The sequence below is a fragment of the Mobula hypostoma genome, chromosome 4 (genome assembly GCF_963921235.1).
Source record: "Mobula hypostoma chromosome 4, sMobHyp1.1, whole genome shotgun sequence".
NCBI lineage: Eukaryota > Metazoa > Chordata > Chondrichthyes > Myliobatiformes > Myliobatidae > Mobula > Mobula hypostoma.
This window is the reverse complement of record NC_086100.1, coordinates 153,553,153-153,572,301: the sequence shown is the minus strand read 5'-3', so window position 1 is coordinate 153,572,301 and position 19,149 is coordinate 153,553,153. Positions and strand designations below refer to the sequence as shown.

The 19,149-nt window shown below is 38.2% G+C and overlaps 1 protein-coding gene across 4 annotated transcripts in view; it reads right to left on the bottom strand.

The window, feature by feature from the left end:
* helq (helicase, POLQ like) overlaps positions 1–19,002 on the bottom strand; it is a 44,417-nt gene extending 25,415 nt beyond the window's left edge. For 3 of the 4 annotated variants that reach the window (XR_010017748.1, XM_063046747.1, XM_063046749.1), the window contains exons 1-8: positions 18,139–19,002; positions 14,792–15,551; positions 13,187–13,365; positions 11,183–11,383; positions 4,559–4,631; positions 2,943–3,040; positions 2,391–2,489; positions 1,140–1,285 (exon numbers count right to left, since the gene is read on the bottom strand). Coding sequence is in view for 3 of the 4 variants with exons in the window: in XM_063046747.1 (XP_062902817.1) it covers positions 1,140–1,285; positions 2,391–2,489; positions 2,943–3,040; positions 4,559–4,631; positions 11,183–11,383; positions 13,187–13,365; positions 14,792–15,551; positions 18,139–18,336 (1,754 nt within the window). In the remaining variant the exon portion in view is untranslated. The remainder of the gene's footprint in view (positions 1–1,139; positions 1,286–2,390; positions 2,490–2,942; positions 3,041–4,558; positions 4,632–11,182; positions 11,384–13,186; positions 13,366–14,791; positions 15,552–18,138) is intronic. The other variant, XM_063046748.1, reaches the window with a different exon arrangement.
* Positions 19,003–19,149: the final 147 nt, after the last annotated feature.

The following is a 19,149-nucleotide window of genomic DNA, read 5'->3' as shown; positions in this document are numbered from 1 at the left end:
TTCCCCCCTTTGAATCCTTCCTTTTCCAGGGGATGAACTGATTTTGCACCTTGTGCATTATTCCCAAGAATACCTGCCATTGCTATTCCACTGTCTTTTCTGCGAGGATATCCCGACCAGTCAACTTTGGCCAGCTCCTCCCTCATGGCTCCATAGTCTCCTTTGTTCAACTGCAATATTGACACTTCTGATCTGCCCTTATCCCTCTCAACTTGCAGATAAAAACTTATCATATTATGGTCACTACCTCCTAATGGCTCCTTTACTTCAAGATCACTTATCAAATCCTGTTCATTGCACAACACTAAATCCAGAATAGCCGTATCCCTGGTCGGCTCTCGTACAAGCTGCTCCAAAAATGCATCCCGTAGGCACTCTACAAACTCCCTATCCTGGGGTCCAGTACCAACCTGATTTTCCCAGTTCACCTGCATGTTGAAATCCGCCATAACTACTGCGACATTTCCCTTGCCACATGCCATTGTTAACTCCCTATTCAACTTGCACCCAATATCCATGCTACTGTTTGGGGGCCTGTAGATAACACCTATTGGGGTCTTTTTGCCCTTACTGTTCCTCAGTTCTATCCACACTGATTCGACTTCTCCTGATTCTATGTCCCACCTTGCAAGGGACTGAATCTCATTCCTCATCAACAGGGCCACCCCACCCCCTCTGCCCACCTTTCTGTCCCTTCGATAGCACGTATATTGTACATTCAATTCCCAGGTCTGATCCCCCTGCAGCCATGTCTCCGTTATCCCAACAACATCATAGTTACCCATTCGCACCTGAGCTTCAAGTCATCCGCCTTATTTCTGACAATTCGTGCATTCAGATATAGAATTTTTAACCCATTTCTCCTCTCTCTGTTTAAATCGCTGCCTATTGTGCATAACCCAGCTCCCCGAACTCTCACTGGGCTATATGCCCCTTGAATTTTGTTGTCCTTCTTAATTCAGATTAGGATCTCGAGAGAAATAATGCAAAACCATTAAAACATTAAATGGTTGAATCAGATTTGTGATCAGAATTCAACACCTGCAAGCCTATTCTCTATTAATAACTTACTTAGGTGATTGCTTGAAATTCAACAAATAATATTCCAAAACGCAAACGTGCATTAAATGTGTGCATACTTGTTTAAATACTTGCAGAGCATCTTGCTCACGTTTTCGCAATTCTTTTTGGTTGGACAGAACAAAAGACAAGAATACTTCGGAATAACTTCAGTCACAAGTGCAATAAGATGATCTGGATCAATTTTCTCCATTTGACTTGAATACTATAAGGGAAAACAAAATAAGAAATTATGATATCTTGCTCCCACAATAATAATATATTCTGATAAATACTTAATTCATCATGATTATTTATTCTATTCACACAAGTATAACAATATCAATATTGATGGTGTTGATAGCCTAAAATTTTTTTCATAGTCATAGTCATACTTTATTAATTTAATCCCAGGGAAAATTGGTTTTCGTTACAGTTGCTCCATAAATAATAAATAGTAATAGAACCATAAATAGTTAAATAGTAATATGTAAATTATGCCAGTAAATTATGAAATAAGTCCAGGACCAGCCTATTGGCTCAGGATGTCTGACCCTCCAAGGGAGGAGTTGTAAAGTTTGATGGCCACAGGCAGGAATGATTTCCTATGACGCTCAGTGCTGCATCTCGGTGGAATGAGTCTCTGGCTGAATGTATTCCTGTGCCCAGCTGGTACATTATGTAGCGGATGGGAGACATTGACCAAGATGGCATGCAACTTGGACAGCATCCTCTTTTCAGACACCACCGTGAGAGAATCCAGTTCCATCCCCACAATATCACTGGCCTTACGAATGAGTTTGTTGATTCTGTTGGTGCCTGCCACCCTCAGCCTGCTGCCCCAGCACACAACAGCAAACATGATAGCACTGGCCACCACAGACTCGTAGAACATCCTCAGCATCGTCCGGCAGATGTTAAAGGACCTCAGTCTCCTCAGGAAATAGAGACGGCTCTGACCCTTCTTGTAGACAGCCTCAGTGTTCTTTGACCAGTCCAGTTTATTGCCAATTCATATCCCCAGGTATTTGTAATCCTCCACCATGTCCACACTGACCCCCAGGATGGAAACAGGGGTCACCGGTACCTTAGCTCTCCTCAGGTCTACCACCAGCTCCTTAGTCTTTTTCACATGTGGCTTCATGTGGCTTAGTATCAATTTTGCCTGAAGCACTTTGGAACATCTTAATAAATTTATAGTTATACAGAAATACTCCCACAGCTAAGTACCTAAATTGAAATTAACTGGTAATTTACTTTAGAATTGCAGTTAGGCATTAGCTTAGATATCTGCCATTTGGAAAGCTGAATCATTTTGTATTGTACCTTACCTTGTAGTTCAATAGTCGAGCAAATACAAAACCATCCTCTGATTTGCTGTCCACCTCGTAAATACTATCACGAATTTTAACATATTCTTTTAACTGGACCTAGAACGTAATTTTACTAAAGTTTAAAATGAAAAAAAAAACTCACAACAAAAGAATGTCATTAAATGAAAGTATTAGAATGTATATCAATTTTTTCTTTGACATTTTCTACACAAAGGGGATATTAGTAATTGGAGTGAAAAATTTCTGCTTAACGCCTCATTTCAGGATCAAAATCAGGTTATGAAAGAGCCAAACAATTTCTTACATAATAAGCATGCAAAAAGACAAGCTACAAAGTTTAAAAAAAATTAGTATCACTAATATCCAGTATTGTGTTATCTTAAAATATCTCAGTTATAAGTTACATTTACTGACAAACATGCACCTTTTGAAGTATTATTTTGAGATCAGAAACTGAAAAGTCAAGTCCAAATATTAAACAGAAAAAGTGATCAAAAGAATTTAAATACAGAACATCCATGTACTGTTGTTACATTTCATCTTACTCACAGGTCGAAAGTTGCTGGTATAATGTTCTGCCTTCAGAAATTGCTGCAAATCAGAGACATTGTTCAGGGTTGCACTCATTCCAATGATTTGTGTGGTTTCTGGATACAGAAACAAAAGTTAAATATCAAATAGTATGCAGCCATTTATTTGGTAAATTAGATTTTCTTGTCAGATAGTTATTTGTATATACTTAAGTTTGCCCTGATGGCTACTCTGACAGCAGAAGATCAATAGAGATAAAAAAAAACGCTCTTTAGAATTCCTTGAACCATTCATGAAATGGCTTGCTTTTTTGCAAGTTTTATTTCAGTTAAGTATTTACAAAATAAACCCTTCAATTACCAACATTCTGGGACCTGCACTTTGTACTAATAATTATCTGTCTGAAAACACCAATAATAAAAATGGCTCATGGAAATGTTTCCATTTCTTACTAAAACGTTAGATGTATCCAGCAGATGTATGTCAGGAGGGATCTCCCCTCTGTGGACTCTATCAGTAACGCAGCCAACACAATCACAGCTGACCCCTCTCCCCATGGATTTTCTCATCTGCCTCCTACCAGCAGTCGGAAGATACAAAAGCCTAAAAGCATGTCCCATCAGGTTCAAGAACAGCTTTTATCCTGCTGTTATAACACTAGTGAATGGACCTTTTGTATAATAGGATGGACTCTTGACCTCACAATCTACCTTGTTGTGACCTTGCGCCTGCCTACACTCTCTCTGTAATTGTAACATTTCATTCTGCATTGTTATTGCTCTTCCCTTGTAGTACAAGTACAATATATTGTGATGAAATGGTCCATCTGCATGGAATGCAAAACAAAACTGTTTTGTTTTGCATTCAGTAAATGTGGCAAATAATAAACCAATTAACCAAGATACGTTTTAAATCATCACTAAGCCTCAGATGGTAGTTAAACTCTTTACTTCATTCTTGTAATTTACGAGATGCACTCCCTCTGCCGTTTGTATCATTAGTTTAAGTTATTGGATCATTTTCATGTAAGTAGAGATTCACAACAGAACTCAAGTCCAGCCACTACTTGGTACCTTACTAGCCGTTCAGTATGTTCTATCATCTGAAACCAAACTACAGACCATTTATGGCTTATCAGTTCTTTTTGAATTCTGGACATAGGCATTAATTATCTATTATTTTTTCCAAATGCAAATCAGATCAAATAATAAAGTACAAGCAAGGTCCCATCTAATAGTTATAACAGTGGTGGGTGGTAGCAGTATGACTGCAAGTGAGGAAAAAACTATTATCAGCTTCAAATCAGAGGAATTTTATAGCGAATGCTGGGGATGTATTATAAATTAGCAGGACAGTGTTTCTCAATTCTCCAATGCCTTCACAACATTAAACTGTTATCTAATCTGTGTATTCTGTTGCTTTGACAAACTTTGGTCAGATTATCTGCACAAAGGTCTTACCATGTCCTTCACCCAAACTGAGAAACAGTTTAGTATATACTGCTTCTGCCAATAGCCTGGATCTACTTCTATGCTCAGCAAATAACTTGACATTGAAAAGGTTCCGAGGGAGGGGATTGTGCAGGTAGATTTGAACAAAAACCGAACACCAAAATGTTACTAGATATTACTCACTGGTCGTGTAGAGGATTTTAGACAATGTCATTTCCAGTACTGCTCCGCGGCTCCCTTCACCAAGCATGTGCAGCTATGATTAAAATAGAAAAAAAAATCTAATGATAAACAAGTTTGCATTTATTTTACATTATTAACTTCCAAAAAATTGCACAAGGCACTTCAGAAAGGAGTAAAAATAGCTAACATGCATGACTGGGCATAGAGACAAGGTGACAAATGGTTGCATGTTTAAGTTTTGATGAGTGATGGGAATTGAGGGCAACAGCAGAGATGATTGTTTGAACTAGTCTCTCCCATTAATATGCACACTTGCTAGTGGATAAGCATTGCGAGAATAACTCTGTTAATAACATGACTGAATAAGACAGATTGACCTAACCATCCATTTTACTTGTGTGTATGGCAAACTGTTAATAGCAAAACAGAAGAATAAACTTGAAAAAAACAATCTTACTAGAGGTTAGATTGGAGGTGTGGCTATAAATCTAAAATAGAGTGGTAAGTGTTAATGTTGAGATTTTTATGAACAAAATGGGAACACTGAGGAAGGGAGAATCTTTTAAATACTGTATTGAAGTACAATAAAACAGAGCGCAGATTAGTGGAATTAGCAAGATTAAACGTAAGAACTTGTAAGACACAGAAACAATACATTTATTGTGATGACGTAGAATGACTTCCAGGGTTAGTAGTTGAGATAACTTTAGTCAAAGTTAAAGATTAACCTTGATAGAAGAATGCAAAATTATGAGATTTAACAATTAGGGGATGAAGGACCAGTTGTAATTAAAATTATTTGCTTGTAGAGTATACTAAAGGTATGGTTTCTCAATACTTCTGTTCCACCAACTGCAGAATATCCATGTGAAGAGCATTTCCATCAAAATTCTTAAATCTGCATTTCCTATGTATATCTCGGCAGTAAACATTGGGAAGCACTACCACTGGCAGATGATGTGACAGATTTGCACTGAAATCAGTATTTAAATGGTAATTAATAAACAGAAAGAACAATAAATACACAGATGAGTATTTTAAACACTGGTCTGTTTAGATAATATAAAATAAAGCAAAAAGCTTTCCACAATACTTTTTGAATTGGGATTCAAGAGAAAAAATATTGCCATGAATCTTACCCTAACCAACTCAAACCAATAACTAGATTATATGCAAACAACAGGAATTCTGCAGATGCTGGAAATTCAAGCAAGACACATCAAAGTTGCTGGTGAACGCAGCAGGCCAGGCAGCATCTGTAGGAAGAGGTGCAGTCGACGTTTCAGGCCGAGACCCTTTGTCAGGACTAACTGAAGGAAGAGTGAGTAAGGGATTTGAAAGTTGGAGGGGGAGGGGGAGAACCAAAATGATAGGAGAAGACAGGAGGGGGAGGGATAGAGCCAAGAGCTGGGCAGGTGATAGGCAAAAGGAGATACAAGAGGATCATGGGACAGGAGGTCCAGGAAGAAAGACGGGGGGGGGGGGGGACCCAGAGGATGGGCAAGAGGTATATTCAGAGGGACAGAGGGAGAAAAAGGAGAGTGAGAGAAAGAATGTATGCATAAAAATAAGTAACAGATGGGGTACGAGGGGGAGGTGGGGCCTTAGCGGAAGTTAGAGAAGTCGATGTTCATGCCATCAGGTTGGAGGCTACCCAGACGGAATATGAGGTGTTGTTCCTCCCACCTGAGTGTGGCTTCATCTTTACAGTAGAGGAGGCCGTGGATAGACATGTCAGAATGGGAATGGGATGTGGAATTATAATGTGTGGCCACTGGGAGATCCTGCTTTCTCTGGTGGACAGAGCGTAGATGTTCAGCAAAGCGTCCTGCTTTCTCTGGCTTTCTCTACGCTCTGTCCGCCAGAGAAAGCAGGATCTCCCAGTGGCCACACATTTTAATTCCACATCCCATTCCCACTCTGACATGTCTATCCACGGCCTCCTCTACTGTAAAGATGAAGCCACACTCAGGTTGGAGGAACAACACCTCATATTCCGTCTGGGTAGCCTCCAACCTGATGGCATGAACATCGACTTCTCTAACTTCCGCTAAGGCCCCACCTCCCCCTCGTACCCCATCTGTTACTTATTTTTATGCACACATTCTTTCTCTCACTCTCCTTTTTCTCCCTCTGTCCCTCTGAATATACCTCTTGCCCATCCTCTGGGTCCCCGCCCCCCCCCGTCTTTCTTCCCGGACCTCCTGTCCTATGATCCTCTTGTATCCCTTTTGCCTATCACCTGTCCAGCTCTTGGCTCTATCCCTCCCCCTCCTGTCTTCTCCTATCATTTTGGTTCTCCCCCTCCCCCTCCAACTTTCAAATCCCTTACTCACTCTTCCTTCAGTTAGTCCTGACGAAGGGTCTCGGCCTGAAACGTCGACTGCACCTCTTCCTACAGATGCTGCCTGGCCTGCTGCGTTCACCAGCAACTTTGATGTGTGTAACTAGATTATATAGTTGTTTTCCCCTTCCTTCATCTTAAAGGTTTCTCGTCACTCATATCCAATCCAGGTGAGAAAAGATTGGAAAGACTATAGTCAATGCAAAGCAGTATCCTATTATAGAAATGTAGATAATGTCAGGCAATGTTCACTCTAATTTTTTTTTTAGAGCTGCGCGGAACAACCATTGCTCCAAGCAGGAAAAACTGCGTGGCACTTTAAATGGTGTCGGCATTCAGTGGGCTGGTTTATAACAATGCAATACCGACTACCAACTTCCATTCTGTTTATTTGTAACAGTGTTGTTATTTGAAATACTGACAATGTAAATACGTTGAGGCTCTAAAATGTTTCAAAGTAAAGGCTGTGGTACATTTATTAGTTAGAAAATTTATGGATTATATTCATTAACACATAATAAATTGCAAGGTATTTCACACTTATATTAACAGATTTCAAAATTATATTAGCAATATTTCAAAATTATATAATGCTAATATAATTTTGAAATAGTTGGTTGTTGAGTTCCTCTCTGTGCTTTGTGGCACATCGGGCAGCAACCTTACTGTTTCTTTAGCATGTGACTGTCTTTTTATGAGGCCAACTTGCTAGTTCGACACTCAATCCAGTAAGGATGGAAAGCATGCAAGGAGTCAGCCGGATTCGAACCTGGGACCATCTACATCAAAATCCGGTGTGAATGCCACTACACCACTGGCCAGCTAATTTTGAAATTATGTTAGTATTAAAGGAAAAATCCAACTGCGTGTCAACAAAGGCTATGGGTGAGGGAACATTTCAGTTATTGTGTGCCCAAACACCCGCACAGATTAGAGGGAAAAGTGATAGCAGGAATAAGCCATCTGGCCCTCCAAACTTGATATTCCATTCAATATGTTCATGGTTGATACTCTATTTCAATGCCATATTCCCAGTCTTTCCTCAGACTCCTTGACATCTTTTGTGTTTACCAGCTATCTGTCAGTTTAAGTATGCTTCCGTCATCTGTGGTACAGAATGCCAGATTCACCACCCTAGGTAAACATATTTCTCATCTCAGTCCTAAGAGCATAGCTATGTAGTTCTAGACCCTCCATCAAGGAGATGCATCTGCCCCATATCCAGTTTATCTAGCTCTGTCAAAATCTTATAAGTTTCAAAGAGATCCCCTATTATTTTGGCAAACTCCAATGAATGCAAGCCTTACTGACTTAACCTCTCCATACACGATGGCTCTGTCATCAATCCGGTAAACATTTGCTGCACTTCCTCAATGGCAAGTTTATCCCCAAGTTCAAGAGATGAAAACTTCAGACAATGCTCCAAACTTATGGTCTCACCAAGGCTCTATATAATTGTAATAGGACATTCTCCTTTCTGTATCTAAAAATTCTTTCAATGATGCTACTATGCTTTATTAACTGCTTGCTGTACCTGAAAGTTTGCTATCAATGATTGGTATTAGATAATAAGGCAGCCTTAGCACAATAATATTTCCCGACTTGTGCTAAATAATTTACTATCTTTATTTTTATCTACGCAACTACAAAGCTTTATATTTATTTGCAACATGCTATATAGCTGCTACATATCTGCCCACTCAATCAACATGTCTAGATCACCTTGAAGCCCCTTTGCATTTGTGTCACAATCCCACCCAGTTTTATGTCATTGGTAAACTTGTAATTTGCTCCTTTGTCAAAATCATTTATGTATATAATGAATAACTGGGGCACAAGCACTGATCCCATTCATGCACTTTCAATCAATTCCCCACTCACTCAACTTTTACACCAAGGTAAGTTATAATCAATTAATTTACCAACCATTCATGCCTTTCGGATGCACCAGAGCGCCCAGGGGAAATCCAAGCAGTCACAATGATAATAAAAAATTCTAACACATGATGAGGTCAGGACAGAATACCCATCAGTACTGCTGTGAAGTAGAAGCTCTACTATCTGTACCACCAATGGATCTATGCACTCCAGTGACATGGGTTCAATCTCAACTTTCAGTATCAACACAGAATTTGTACATTTTCCTTTGAGTCTGTCTGTTTGCCCCAGATGCTCTTTGTTTTTCTTCCACATCCCAAAGAAATGCTGTAGCCACTGAAAATTGCTGCTGGTTTGTAGAGTAGTTATTGTATTGGGGAAGTTGATGGAGAAGAGGGGAAGAATTAAAAACGGGATTGGTATAAATAGGTGTTTAATGGTTAGTGTAGGCTCAGTGAGCTCAAGGGCCTCTCTCCAAGCTACAGGACACTTTTACTCTACCAATGGCATTGCTTTGCCACTGATCATAAGTTCTATATTAATAAATATAACTGGTGTAATGCCCAGCAATGAAGGAAATTTGCCCTGGAGTGAGCAAGTGCACAACCTGTAGAATACACGTGTAACTGTAGTGCTAATTAACTCAGTAAAATGGTGACAAAACAGAGGCAGGAAAAGCTACTTTGCTGCTTGAGCCAACTCCACTGTTCAATAAGATCATGGACCCCCCCCCCGCCCCCGCCAACACCTTATCAGTTACTCATTTCTGCATTAGTCCCATATTTCTCAATTTTCTTGGTATCCAAAATCCTACTGATTCAGTCTTTAATATGATTATGAAGACACGTAGTCCTCTTTTATTGTCATTTAATAATACATGCATTAAGAAATGATACATTATTTCCTCCAGTGTGATATCACAAAACACAGGACAAACCAAGACTGAAAAAACTGACAAAACAACATAATAACATATAGTTACAAACAGTGTAACAATACCATAACTTGATGAAGAAGTCTGTGAGCACAGTAAAGTTCAAAGTTTCTCAAATGTCCCACATCTCACGCAGACAGGAGAAGGAAGAAAAACTCCCCCTGCCATGCCGACCACAATCCAACTCTGAGTCATCCGAAAACTTTGAGCTCTGATCAGCTCTCCAACACCGAGTACTGAGCACCATCTCTGTCTGAACGTTTCGACCTCCTTCTCGGTCACCAAAAGCAGGCAAGGCCGGGGATTTTGAGGCCTACCCTCTGAAAGATTCACGACCACACAGTAACGACAGCAGCGAACAGGCGTTTCAGAAATTTCTCCAGATGTTCCTCTGTGCTTTCATGTCCATTCTCCATCAAATCAGAATTGTCCACGGCCCCTATTTAACGGATACGATATCATTTTTACTGGAGAGCTGCGCACGCGCGGCGCACTGCCATTTTCTCCTCCTGCCGAAGTGACTGAGGGTCCATTGCCCTCTTGTGCAGTGAATTTCAAAGATTCATTAGATCTGGGTAAAGAAATTTCCTCACATCATAATCTGAAGCTGTTGTTATGACACTCTTACTCTTGGTTCTTATACACCTTGATCCAGGAGAAACATTATCCCTATATTTACCTTATCAGGACCTGCAAGAATATACTATATTTCATCTTTCATTCTTCTAAGATCAAGAGTATAATCCCAAACAACTTAATCTATTCTCATAGAACAGACCAGCTATGCCAACAATCAATCTGACTGCACTTCACAACTGCAAGCAGATCACTCCTTAGGCTGGAAGGGTAAATCCATAAACATAATATTTCTGGTGTCATCTCACCAGGGCCCTGTATAAATGCATTAAAACCATATATTCGCAGCAGTATTAATCTTGTGACTGACCACACTATTACACAAGTTGGATCACAACAGGCAGCTTCTGCTTTTTTGTGACCACAAATAAAAGGTTAAAAGGGAGATTGAATTGTAGTTAATGTGACTCCATACGAGTGAAGAACAAACTAAATTTTCACTGGAAAGTACAAGCTAGTGCAAATTTTAAAATTATATGTGCTTGCCCTAATGATCATTGGTCAAGTAACACATCGTTGACAACCTACTTCCCCATGTGAGGATGAGACGTTTTAGCAGAATTCTTCATTCAAGTGGTAAGAAGCCTGCTTATAGGAACTCTAAAACAGGTGACTAGAACTGAGACTTCTATTTGTACTGTTTCCCTCTGAAAAAAAGTTGCTCTGCTGCTTTTGTATAAAGTGTAGTTGAAACCGAGTTAGGTGTGGAGAATTGAATCTACATTAGTCCATCCTATGATGCTGCACCACTACACCACCATTTTGTTTTATTTTTGGATTCTTTTAAGATAAATCAGTGATCAATGTGACAACAATCAATCAGCAAACTTACCTCATCAACCACAAGAAGACCCAAAGCATTAATCCTTTCTGTTTCTATTAGGGAATTAACTAAACTGTGGGCTTTCTCAATGGTTGCAATATACAGAGAATTCTTCTTTCTTCGCTTGATTGGTGGGAACCTGCCTTTAGTTCCAGCATACTCTTCCACTAAGAAATTACATTCTATTCCGAAAGCTGAAAGATCTCGCACCTAAAGGAAGTGAACATTGTTGCTTTTAATTCATCAGGTTATTAAAACAACAGAATTCCTTTCTCAAATTCCCTCTGACCCTGGTTACATGAATTCAATGGACTACGTACAGGTCTAAGGTTACACTGGACAACAAATTTTTTTCAAAAGTGTTGCTTCCTCAGAATATTTTTTTGTTTATGATAGACTACTTGAAGATGAACACAAATATAATTTCAGACTACTTGTATCACATAGGAAACCTTTCACCATGCTCGTCACTAACAGCACTAAGATTTGCAGGGAAGATGTCTAAATGGGAATGCAGAAAATGAATCTTTAGTGACACGTTGCATTTCATGGTTTTATATGCTTGAAGCATGCTTTCAACCAGCTGCATGTAGTTTAGTGTTCTGTAGATGCCGAGAAAAATTTCAACAACTTCCTTGAATGCCTTCCATGTGATTTTCTCTGGTCCCACTAGAAATTCTTCAAATTCCCTGTTATTGATGATCTGTTCCTGATTTGTGGACCAACAAAAATGCTCTCCTTAATCTTGACATCAGTTATTCTGGGAAGCATCTGTCTCAAATATCAAAATCCTTCATAGAACTCTTTGTGCCTGGTGATAGCAAATTCCATCCTTACAGTCCTGAACCCAATAATTATTACTAAAACCTGTCCTGCCATGCAGCAGCCGCGCCACCTAAGCATGCCCAAGCATGCCTGGACAAGATAGGAAACTTCCCAGCTTACATTGTAGGCAACATTTTAATTGACTTGAATTATGAATTGAAATAATAAACGTAAGTTTATTAAAAAATGGTGCGTGATAGGGAAATTTCATGGTAATTTTCATGATCAGTAGACCAAAATTCACAAGATACACCTAAAGGTGTTCAGGAAGCAAAATCTTTGTTGTCCAGTGTTATTAGTCTCTAAACAAACTCCCAGACATGGTCTATAATGTTTGGACAAACTCAGCATCTGAGTTTCATTTGATTTAAGATTAAGATTTTCATTTGAACATTAGTTTATTGACAGGTGCACCATCACAAAGAACATGCTTTATTCACTGTTCTCCAACTTAGTATTCTAACAATCATGTAAATACCTGTGAAAAGGAGTTTTGGTATAAACCTTTTTTTGTATATCAACTATAATATTATCTGCAACAGGGTTAGGTTACAGTTCACAATATAACTAACTCTGGTGTACATTACATTAATAAGCAATTTTTGGCATTATTTACACAACTTCCATGATCAAAAATCAACTTCTGGCTGTGACAAAATGAAGACATGCACGATCACAGCAATTCAGTGGAGAAAATCCTGATTTATCTGAAATGTTTAACTTCCATTCTCCCTGACATCAACTCTATATAATGGAACAAATGACCAATATCATTATTCAGGTCAGTGGGTTCAAACTGTGTTTATTAGCAACGTATCAGATTCTAGTACCAATGTTTGGTCACACAACATATTATTTATAATTATGCAATATGTAAAACATGAATTTATTGACCTACAACTACAATAACGATCTTTACTATTTTTAAATGAAAGTAGATTTCTTCAATAATTTGAAAAGTGGAATGCACTTTGGTAAGAACCACTGGGCCTTTAAGACCCACTGACATAAATGCAATAGACTACATCTTTATGAAGTTAAAAAAATTCAGAACATGCAGCACAATTGACAACATTATGGTGTGTTATACAACTGCCATAAACTGAACATAATTCCTAATATTCCTCACCTTTACTCTAATTCCAGTTTTAAATATAGAATTGTTAGTTACTGAACAACTTTCCTCACCTTCTCCTGGACAATAGCCACATATGGCAAAATAAACAGTGCATCTCTTTTCCTGCACAGTAGCTCTTGCATGATCAAAATTTCAGCAACCAATGTCTTCCCACCACTTGTTGGCAGAGAATAAATAAGATTTTTTCTTTCTTGCACAGATTTTAATGTCAGGCAAGCATGTTGCCACTCTGTGAAGTTTAACAATAAAAACAGCTTTTTATTATAAACAATGTTAAAACAAAGTCGATATTAAGTATAATTTGTACTCATTTAGCTATATGTCATTTTGCAAAAAACGTTGAATTCTATGAAAAAGTGTAATAATAAAATCATTCACAAAATTGGCAAATGAAATAAAATTTTCCAGAATATTCTGATAGTGTATTAATAAAAACCAGATATTAAGGAAGAAAGGAGGTCAGGAATTACCAAAAATTACTGTCATTAATATAAAATGCTGCATTAATATATTATCCTAATCTTTATCTCATTTGTAAATGCCACAAGTATATGAAAATAAAATCAGCAGTAGGAAATGATTACTGAGTGAGTAACGTTGAGTTGACATTATTTACTGGTAAAGTGTGGCTATTGCATTACCCGATTAACAAATTTCCTAATCAACAATTTTGGAAATTAATTCATTAGAGGCTATATCCAAGCCAGACAAAGTTGACAAAGTATTCCCATCTATTGTGATAAAGCACATGTCCAAGCCATAGAGGCATATCACAAAAAAGGTCCCTTCAGCCAATTGGTCCACACTGACTGAGATTTCCATCTAAGCTAGTCTTACCTGCCTGCATTTGACCCACATCCTCTGAAAGTTTCCTTTGCATACACTTGCTCAAGTACTTTTTAAATGTTGGTGACGTACCTGCTTCAACCACAACTTTTGGCAGCTCATTCTACATAATGAACACTCTGGAGAAAAAGCTGCCCTATGCCCTTTTGTCTCGATTCCCCAGTCCAGGGGAAAAAGACCATGTGCATTCACCCCATCTGTGTCTCTCATGATTTTCTAGACCTCTAAGTTTACCCCTCATTCTCCAATTAAAAAAGCCCCAATCCTTTTCCACAACTCATTCCCTCAAGTCCTGGCAGCATCCTCAAACTTCCCCTACACTCTTTCCAGCTTTATGACATCTTTCCTATAGCACAGTAACCAAATCTGAGCATAATATTCCAAATGTGGTCTCACCGGCAACATAACATCCCAACTTCCATACTTAATGTCTTGACTCATGAAGGTCATTATGCCAAAACCTTTCTTCACCACCCCGTCCACTTGTGATGTCACCTCCAGGGAACCATGTACTTGTACTCCAGGTCCCACTGTTCTAGAACACTTCCCAGGGTCCTGCTATTTACTGAGAGAGGCCTTCGCACTTCAATGACATGCAACATATAGAGTACAAATTTAACCCCTCTCCAACTGCAACATAGTATCACTGAACCTTGTTAGCAGGTTATTTTGCCAATCTGACCAGTTAGCCTATACACTTTGCATTCTAACTTGTTACTATTTACTAGAATGAGTTCTAGATCATAAGGTGCAAAAAAATCGCTCCTTTTATCATTCTATAATATTTAAAATTTTTTCCTTTTTTTTACCGTAAAGCTCTTTGATGCCTTTGAACTGGAACATCAAATCCTTAACTTTGCTTGGAAGTCCATAAAAAGGGCCCATATCAATATCTGTAGTAGCTTCAATAGTTTTCATTGCAACATCTATTTGTTCAGATAGGATAATCTCCTTCAGCTGTTTACTTCTTGATAACTGTGGTGTTGGCGACTTAGCATTTTCAGCCATTACATTTTTCATCTGATCTTTGAGGCTTAGCTGCTTATGTGTTCCAGAATTTGGTGTCCTCCATTGGTTTTGCGCATTAAGATTTTCTATTCCTTTATTCAAGAATAAAGGATTGCTAGAATGGTCCTCCACAATGCAGTTCAATGGCAGGTTGGCTTTTGGCTCTACGGTTTTGCTTTCATGTTTTACCAGTGGAGAGTCAAATTCCTCCATTAGTGCAAGCTGTGAGCTTGGTAATTCATCCAGTTCATCTATATTTCCAGCATGCAACACAGACAAAGTTTTAGAACAAGACTGTTCAGTTCTAACAGTACTTCTGCTCCTACAGGAATCTTTAATTGATTCAACATCTTCTGAAAGTTTGTGAATTTTCTCATCATTTTGTAAATTAAGCGTGCCAGAATTCTGAAATGTTAGAGTATTTTCCCCTTCATTATTCTTTGGACTTGAAGTACAAACAAAATGTTTTCTTTCTGAACCTTCAAACTGTGCCTGTAACCAGCTGTCATCTCCAAAACCATCATAGTCTCCAAAGAGGTCCTCTTGACTGTCCGAGTTAACCTGAAATAACACAATTTCTTAATTAAAACAGTACACACAAGCAGATCAAGTAATATATCAGCAACACAAGCACTAAGTAGATGTTGGTGTTGACAATCTAAAACCTAGGTTATGTTATACGGTATAGGTAATTGTACCATTTATAAATATAAAGGAGGAGAAACATATTTTCTGTTCAGTATTCGTATTTTTATGATTGATAAAACATTAAAACTGTAGTAACCAATGAATGCAAATAGGACTATACAGTCATAGACTGCTCACATTGTCCTGTTCTTGCATTGGATACTATGGCCTGAATTTTGTGGTCAATGACAAAGTGACAATACTCATAAATGATCTCAAAATTTAGCAATCTAAACTGAGGATTTTGTCTTCGTTGATCTCTACTGCTGCCTCTCCTCCACTCCCTTCACCAACACCCGCTCCCCAGAAAAAAAGCCCTAAAAGAACTCTTGCGATGTCTGTCAAGGAAGCTAAGCTGTGAACACCATGAAGAGTTATACAACAAACAAACGAAATAAATGTCAACTAACATTTTAACATACTATATTTAGCATTACAGAATAAACATTTAAACATATACACAAGATTAAAGATGGGATAAAAATGTTACTTAAAAACAGATGCTGCCTGCGGCGTAACAGGCAGTACGTACTTAGAAACATAATTTTTAATTACCCAAGGAATCTGAATATTACTTTTCAGTTTTCAAATTATAAATATGGGTCAGTACTCAAGTTAAAAATTTACACTCCATGGTACAAAGTATTATATTTTTAGGGTGTTTTTAATTACAGAAGATCACAATTACGTACAAGGTTACAGCATAACATTGCTTGAATAGCAAGAGAATCACTGGGAATATTATCTCGATTTCCTCATTTTGCGGCACTAGTACTGTCAGTTTCACAGCTTCATTATAAATGAAGAGCAATACTTCTGGTTACAATTAGTCAATGGAAATAGCAAGAGTGTATAAAGGTCAATTGATACAAACAGTAACACATGAACTTCAGGAACAAAGGGAAATTCCTTCATATATTGCCTGTTTGATCCCTCCACCATAGTTTTTCCATTTTAAATTAATATTCTCATTTTGAAATGTGTGAAAATCTCTTATGCATAGTGCGATTTCTCACTATCCCCTAACCAGGTGCTGTAATCTCTGCATTATGAAACCGTAGAGCCTGTACTCCTTATACATGTGACAATGTGAGACTTTAAAACCTGAGCTGATTATATTGTGTACCCTGATTCAATGACAGCCTTCTAACCATGCTTCACCTTGCCTAAACAAAGATACTTTTGACTCAACCTCATTAATTTTACACTATGTAATTAAAATTCACTATTACTCATTTTACACAATTTTGTAATGTCAGAATTCTACTCTTCCCCACAATGAAGTTTAACTATAATTTAAAAAAACAGCTGTAACTTGGTTTAAGAATTAGTAGTTAATTCTCTAAAAGCATTATGAGAACAGCGGTGAGATATTATACAGGTAAGCTATGCTAAACATTGTGTTGATGGATATAACAACACATCCTAGAATACTAGTAGACATGGAGGGCATGGTGGGAGTGTTCTCTGATAAGTTGGTTGGCTCTTACTAGTTCTCTTTAAAAGATGGGCACATTAGCTCTTTATAGAATTAAGGGTCCATCTTTACAGCAATACAAGGTAGAAACTATTCTCAACACATACAACCCTTGTAATATAATCTTAATTTTTTTCACTTACACATTTAAATATTTATTGTAAGTATATGCTTACAGTAACTCAGTTTTTCTTCTCTATATTTATCATGTAATTCATTGTACTGCTGCTGTAAAGTTCACAAATGTCATGACATATGCTGGTGATGTTAAACCTGATTGTGATTTGTATGAGCAATGAAGTAGATTTAGTAGAGTGATTCAATTTACCCATAAATGTGGTCCCTAATTTCTCTGTAAATTACATCAAGAGTTATATCTGCATTTTTGTACATAGTTTAAGACAATTAGATCAAGTATCACTATGTGCATTGTTGGATTTTGTTATTCAGACCTTGGCTGTTTGTCATACCCTACATTTCTATACAACTTAAAATACAAGTATGACCCATTAACTCATGGAAGCTCTACATTATGATATTGTCAAGGCGTACTGTTTATAACTTGAACATTAGAATGTGAAATTTTAAAATCAGAAATCCAGAGCTTTTCCATCAGTTCCACTCACTGTTCTCTTACAAAAACCCTTCAAGTCTCCCAATTTACTGACAATGGGAGTAATTTACCAATCATAAGATATGGCAAACAGTCAGCTCATCTTTGGGATGTGGAAGGAAACGGAACAGTAAAAACGTGCAAATTCCATTAGTGATTAGGATCCAACCTGAAGCACGGAAACAGTGAAGCTGTCCCATTTTGTAGTCAAATATACTTTGCTGTCCTACTGTGTTCTTATATTTAACATTCTGTTAGTTATTTCTATAATCTCAATCTTTTCTTCTGTATTTGTTCTATATAGCCCTTTTGACACATAAAATCCAAATCTCTTATCTACATCAGGCAAATCTCTGAAGTTTATGTGTTACCTGGTCCATATGGTCCTGGGTTACTGATGCTTCAGACTGCATGTCCTCCTTTTGCTTCTGAGTCATTTCAGAAACACTGATGTTGTTATTGCTTGTTTTCTTACTAGGTGGCAGGGTCTCCTTAATTTCCCTAACTCTCTTTCGCATGCAAACCCATTGATTATCATCTACATTCTCATCAGCCTGGTCCAAATCCATTTTAAGGCATACATAAAGTCACAGCAGCTCTGTCTTGTTCCTTTGTATGCCAAGGGACATAAAGTCCACTTCATTCTGCAGCATCACCCCAGAAAACCCAATGCTGAAAATGTACTCAGCTATTAAAAATTACAATTACATCCCCAAATATTTTTCAGCCTTAAAAAATCTACAAGTGTTCATATCATCAAAGAAATCATAGCTCAAAAATCCTCCTGATGATCACAGGCATTAAAAGTATTATAATTAGATGGTCTTAAAAAGTCCTTGTGTTTAGGTATCACCTTTCAAGTCCTTATCAGAAAATAATTTTAGAACAAAAGACTTTTGAAAGTGAAGTCACTCTTTTAATACAAGAATCTGATCAGCGATTACTCTTTCAACACTTTCCCACAATATGAAAGTAACCGACTGGCAGCTTAAAGTTCATCCCACTAATACCCCAAAATTCACCCACTCCTATACTTACAGCGCGCCCATAACAACCCCAAACTTTCGCAGACCACTGGCACCCTAAAGTTCACACCCACATTGGCAGTGTGCCACTAACATGTTACATTCACACCTTTAATTTTCCCATACACGTAAACATGCAAAGCCATATTCACACAACTTAAACGGACACGAACTGAGACAGGACTCCCTCTGCCATCCAGCTCCCACTGAGCGCGTACTGCGCAGCTACAAGGACCCGAATCTCGGCGTCATTTCCGGACTCGAGCGCCCCCCGACTGGCAAACAGAAAAACCGCCAATTTCGTAGAGCGACGCTCGTTTGTGGTGCAATCTGCGCGTGCGCGAACTGCAGGCCTGC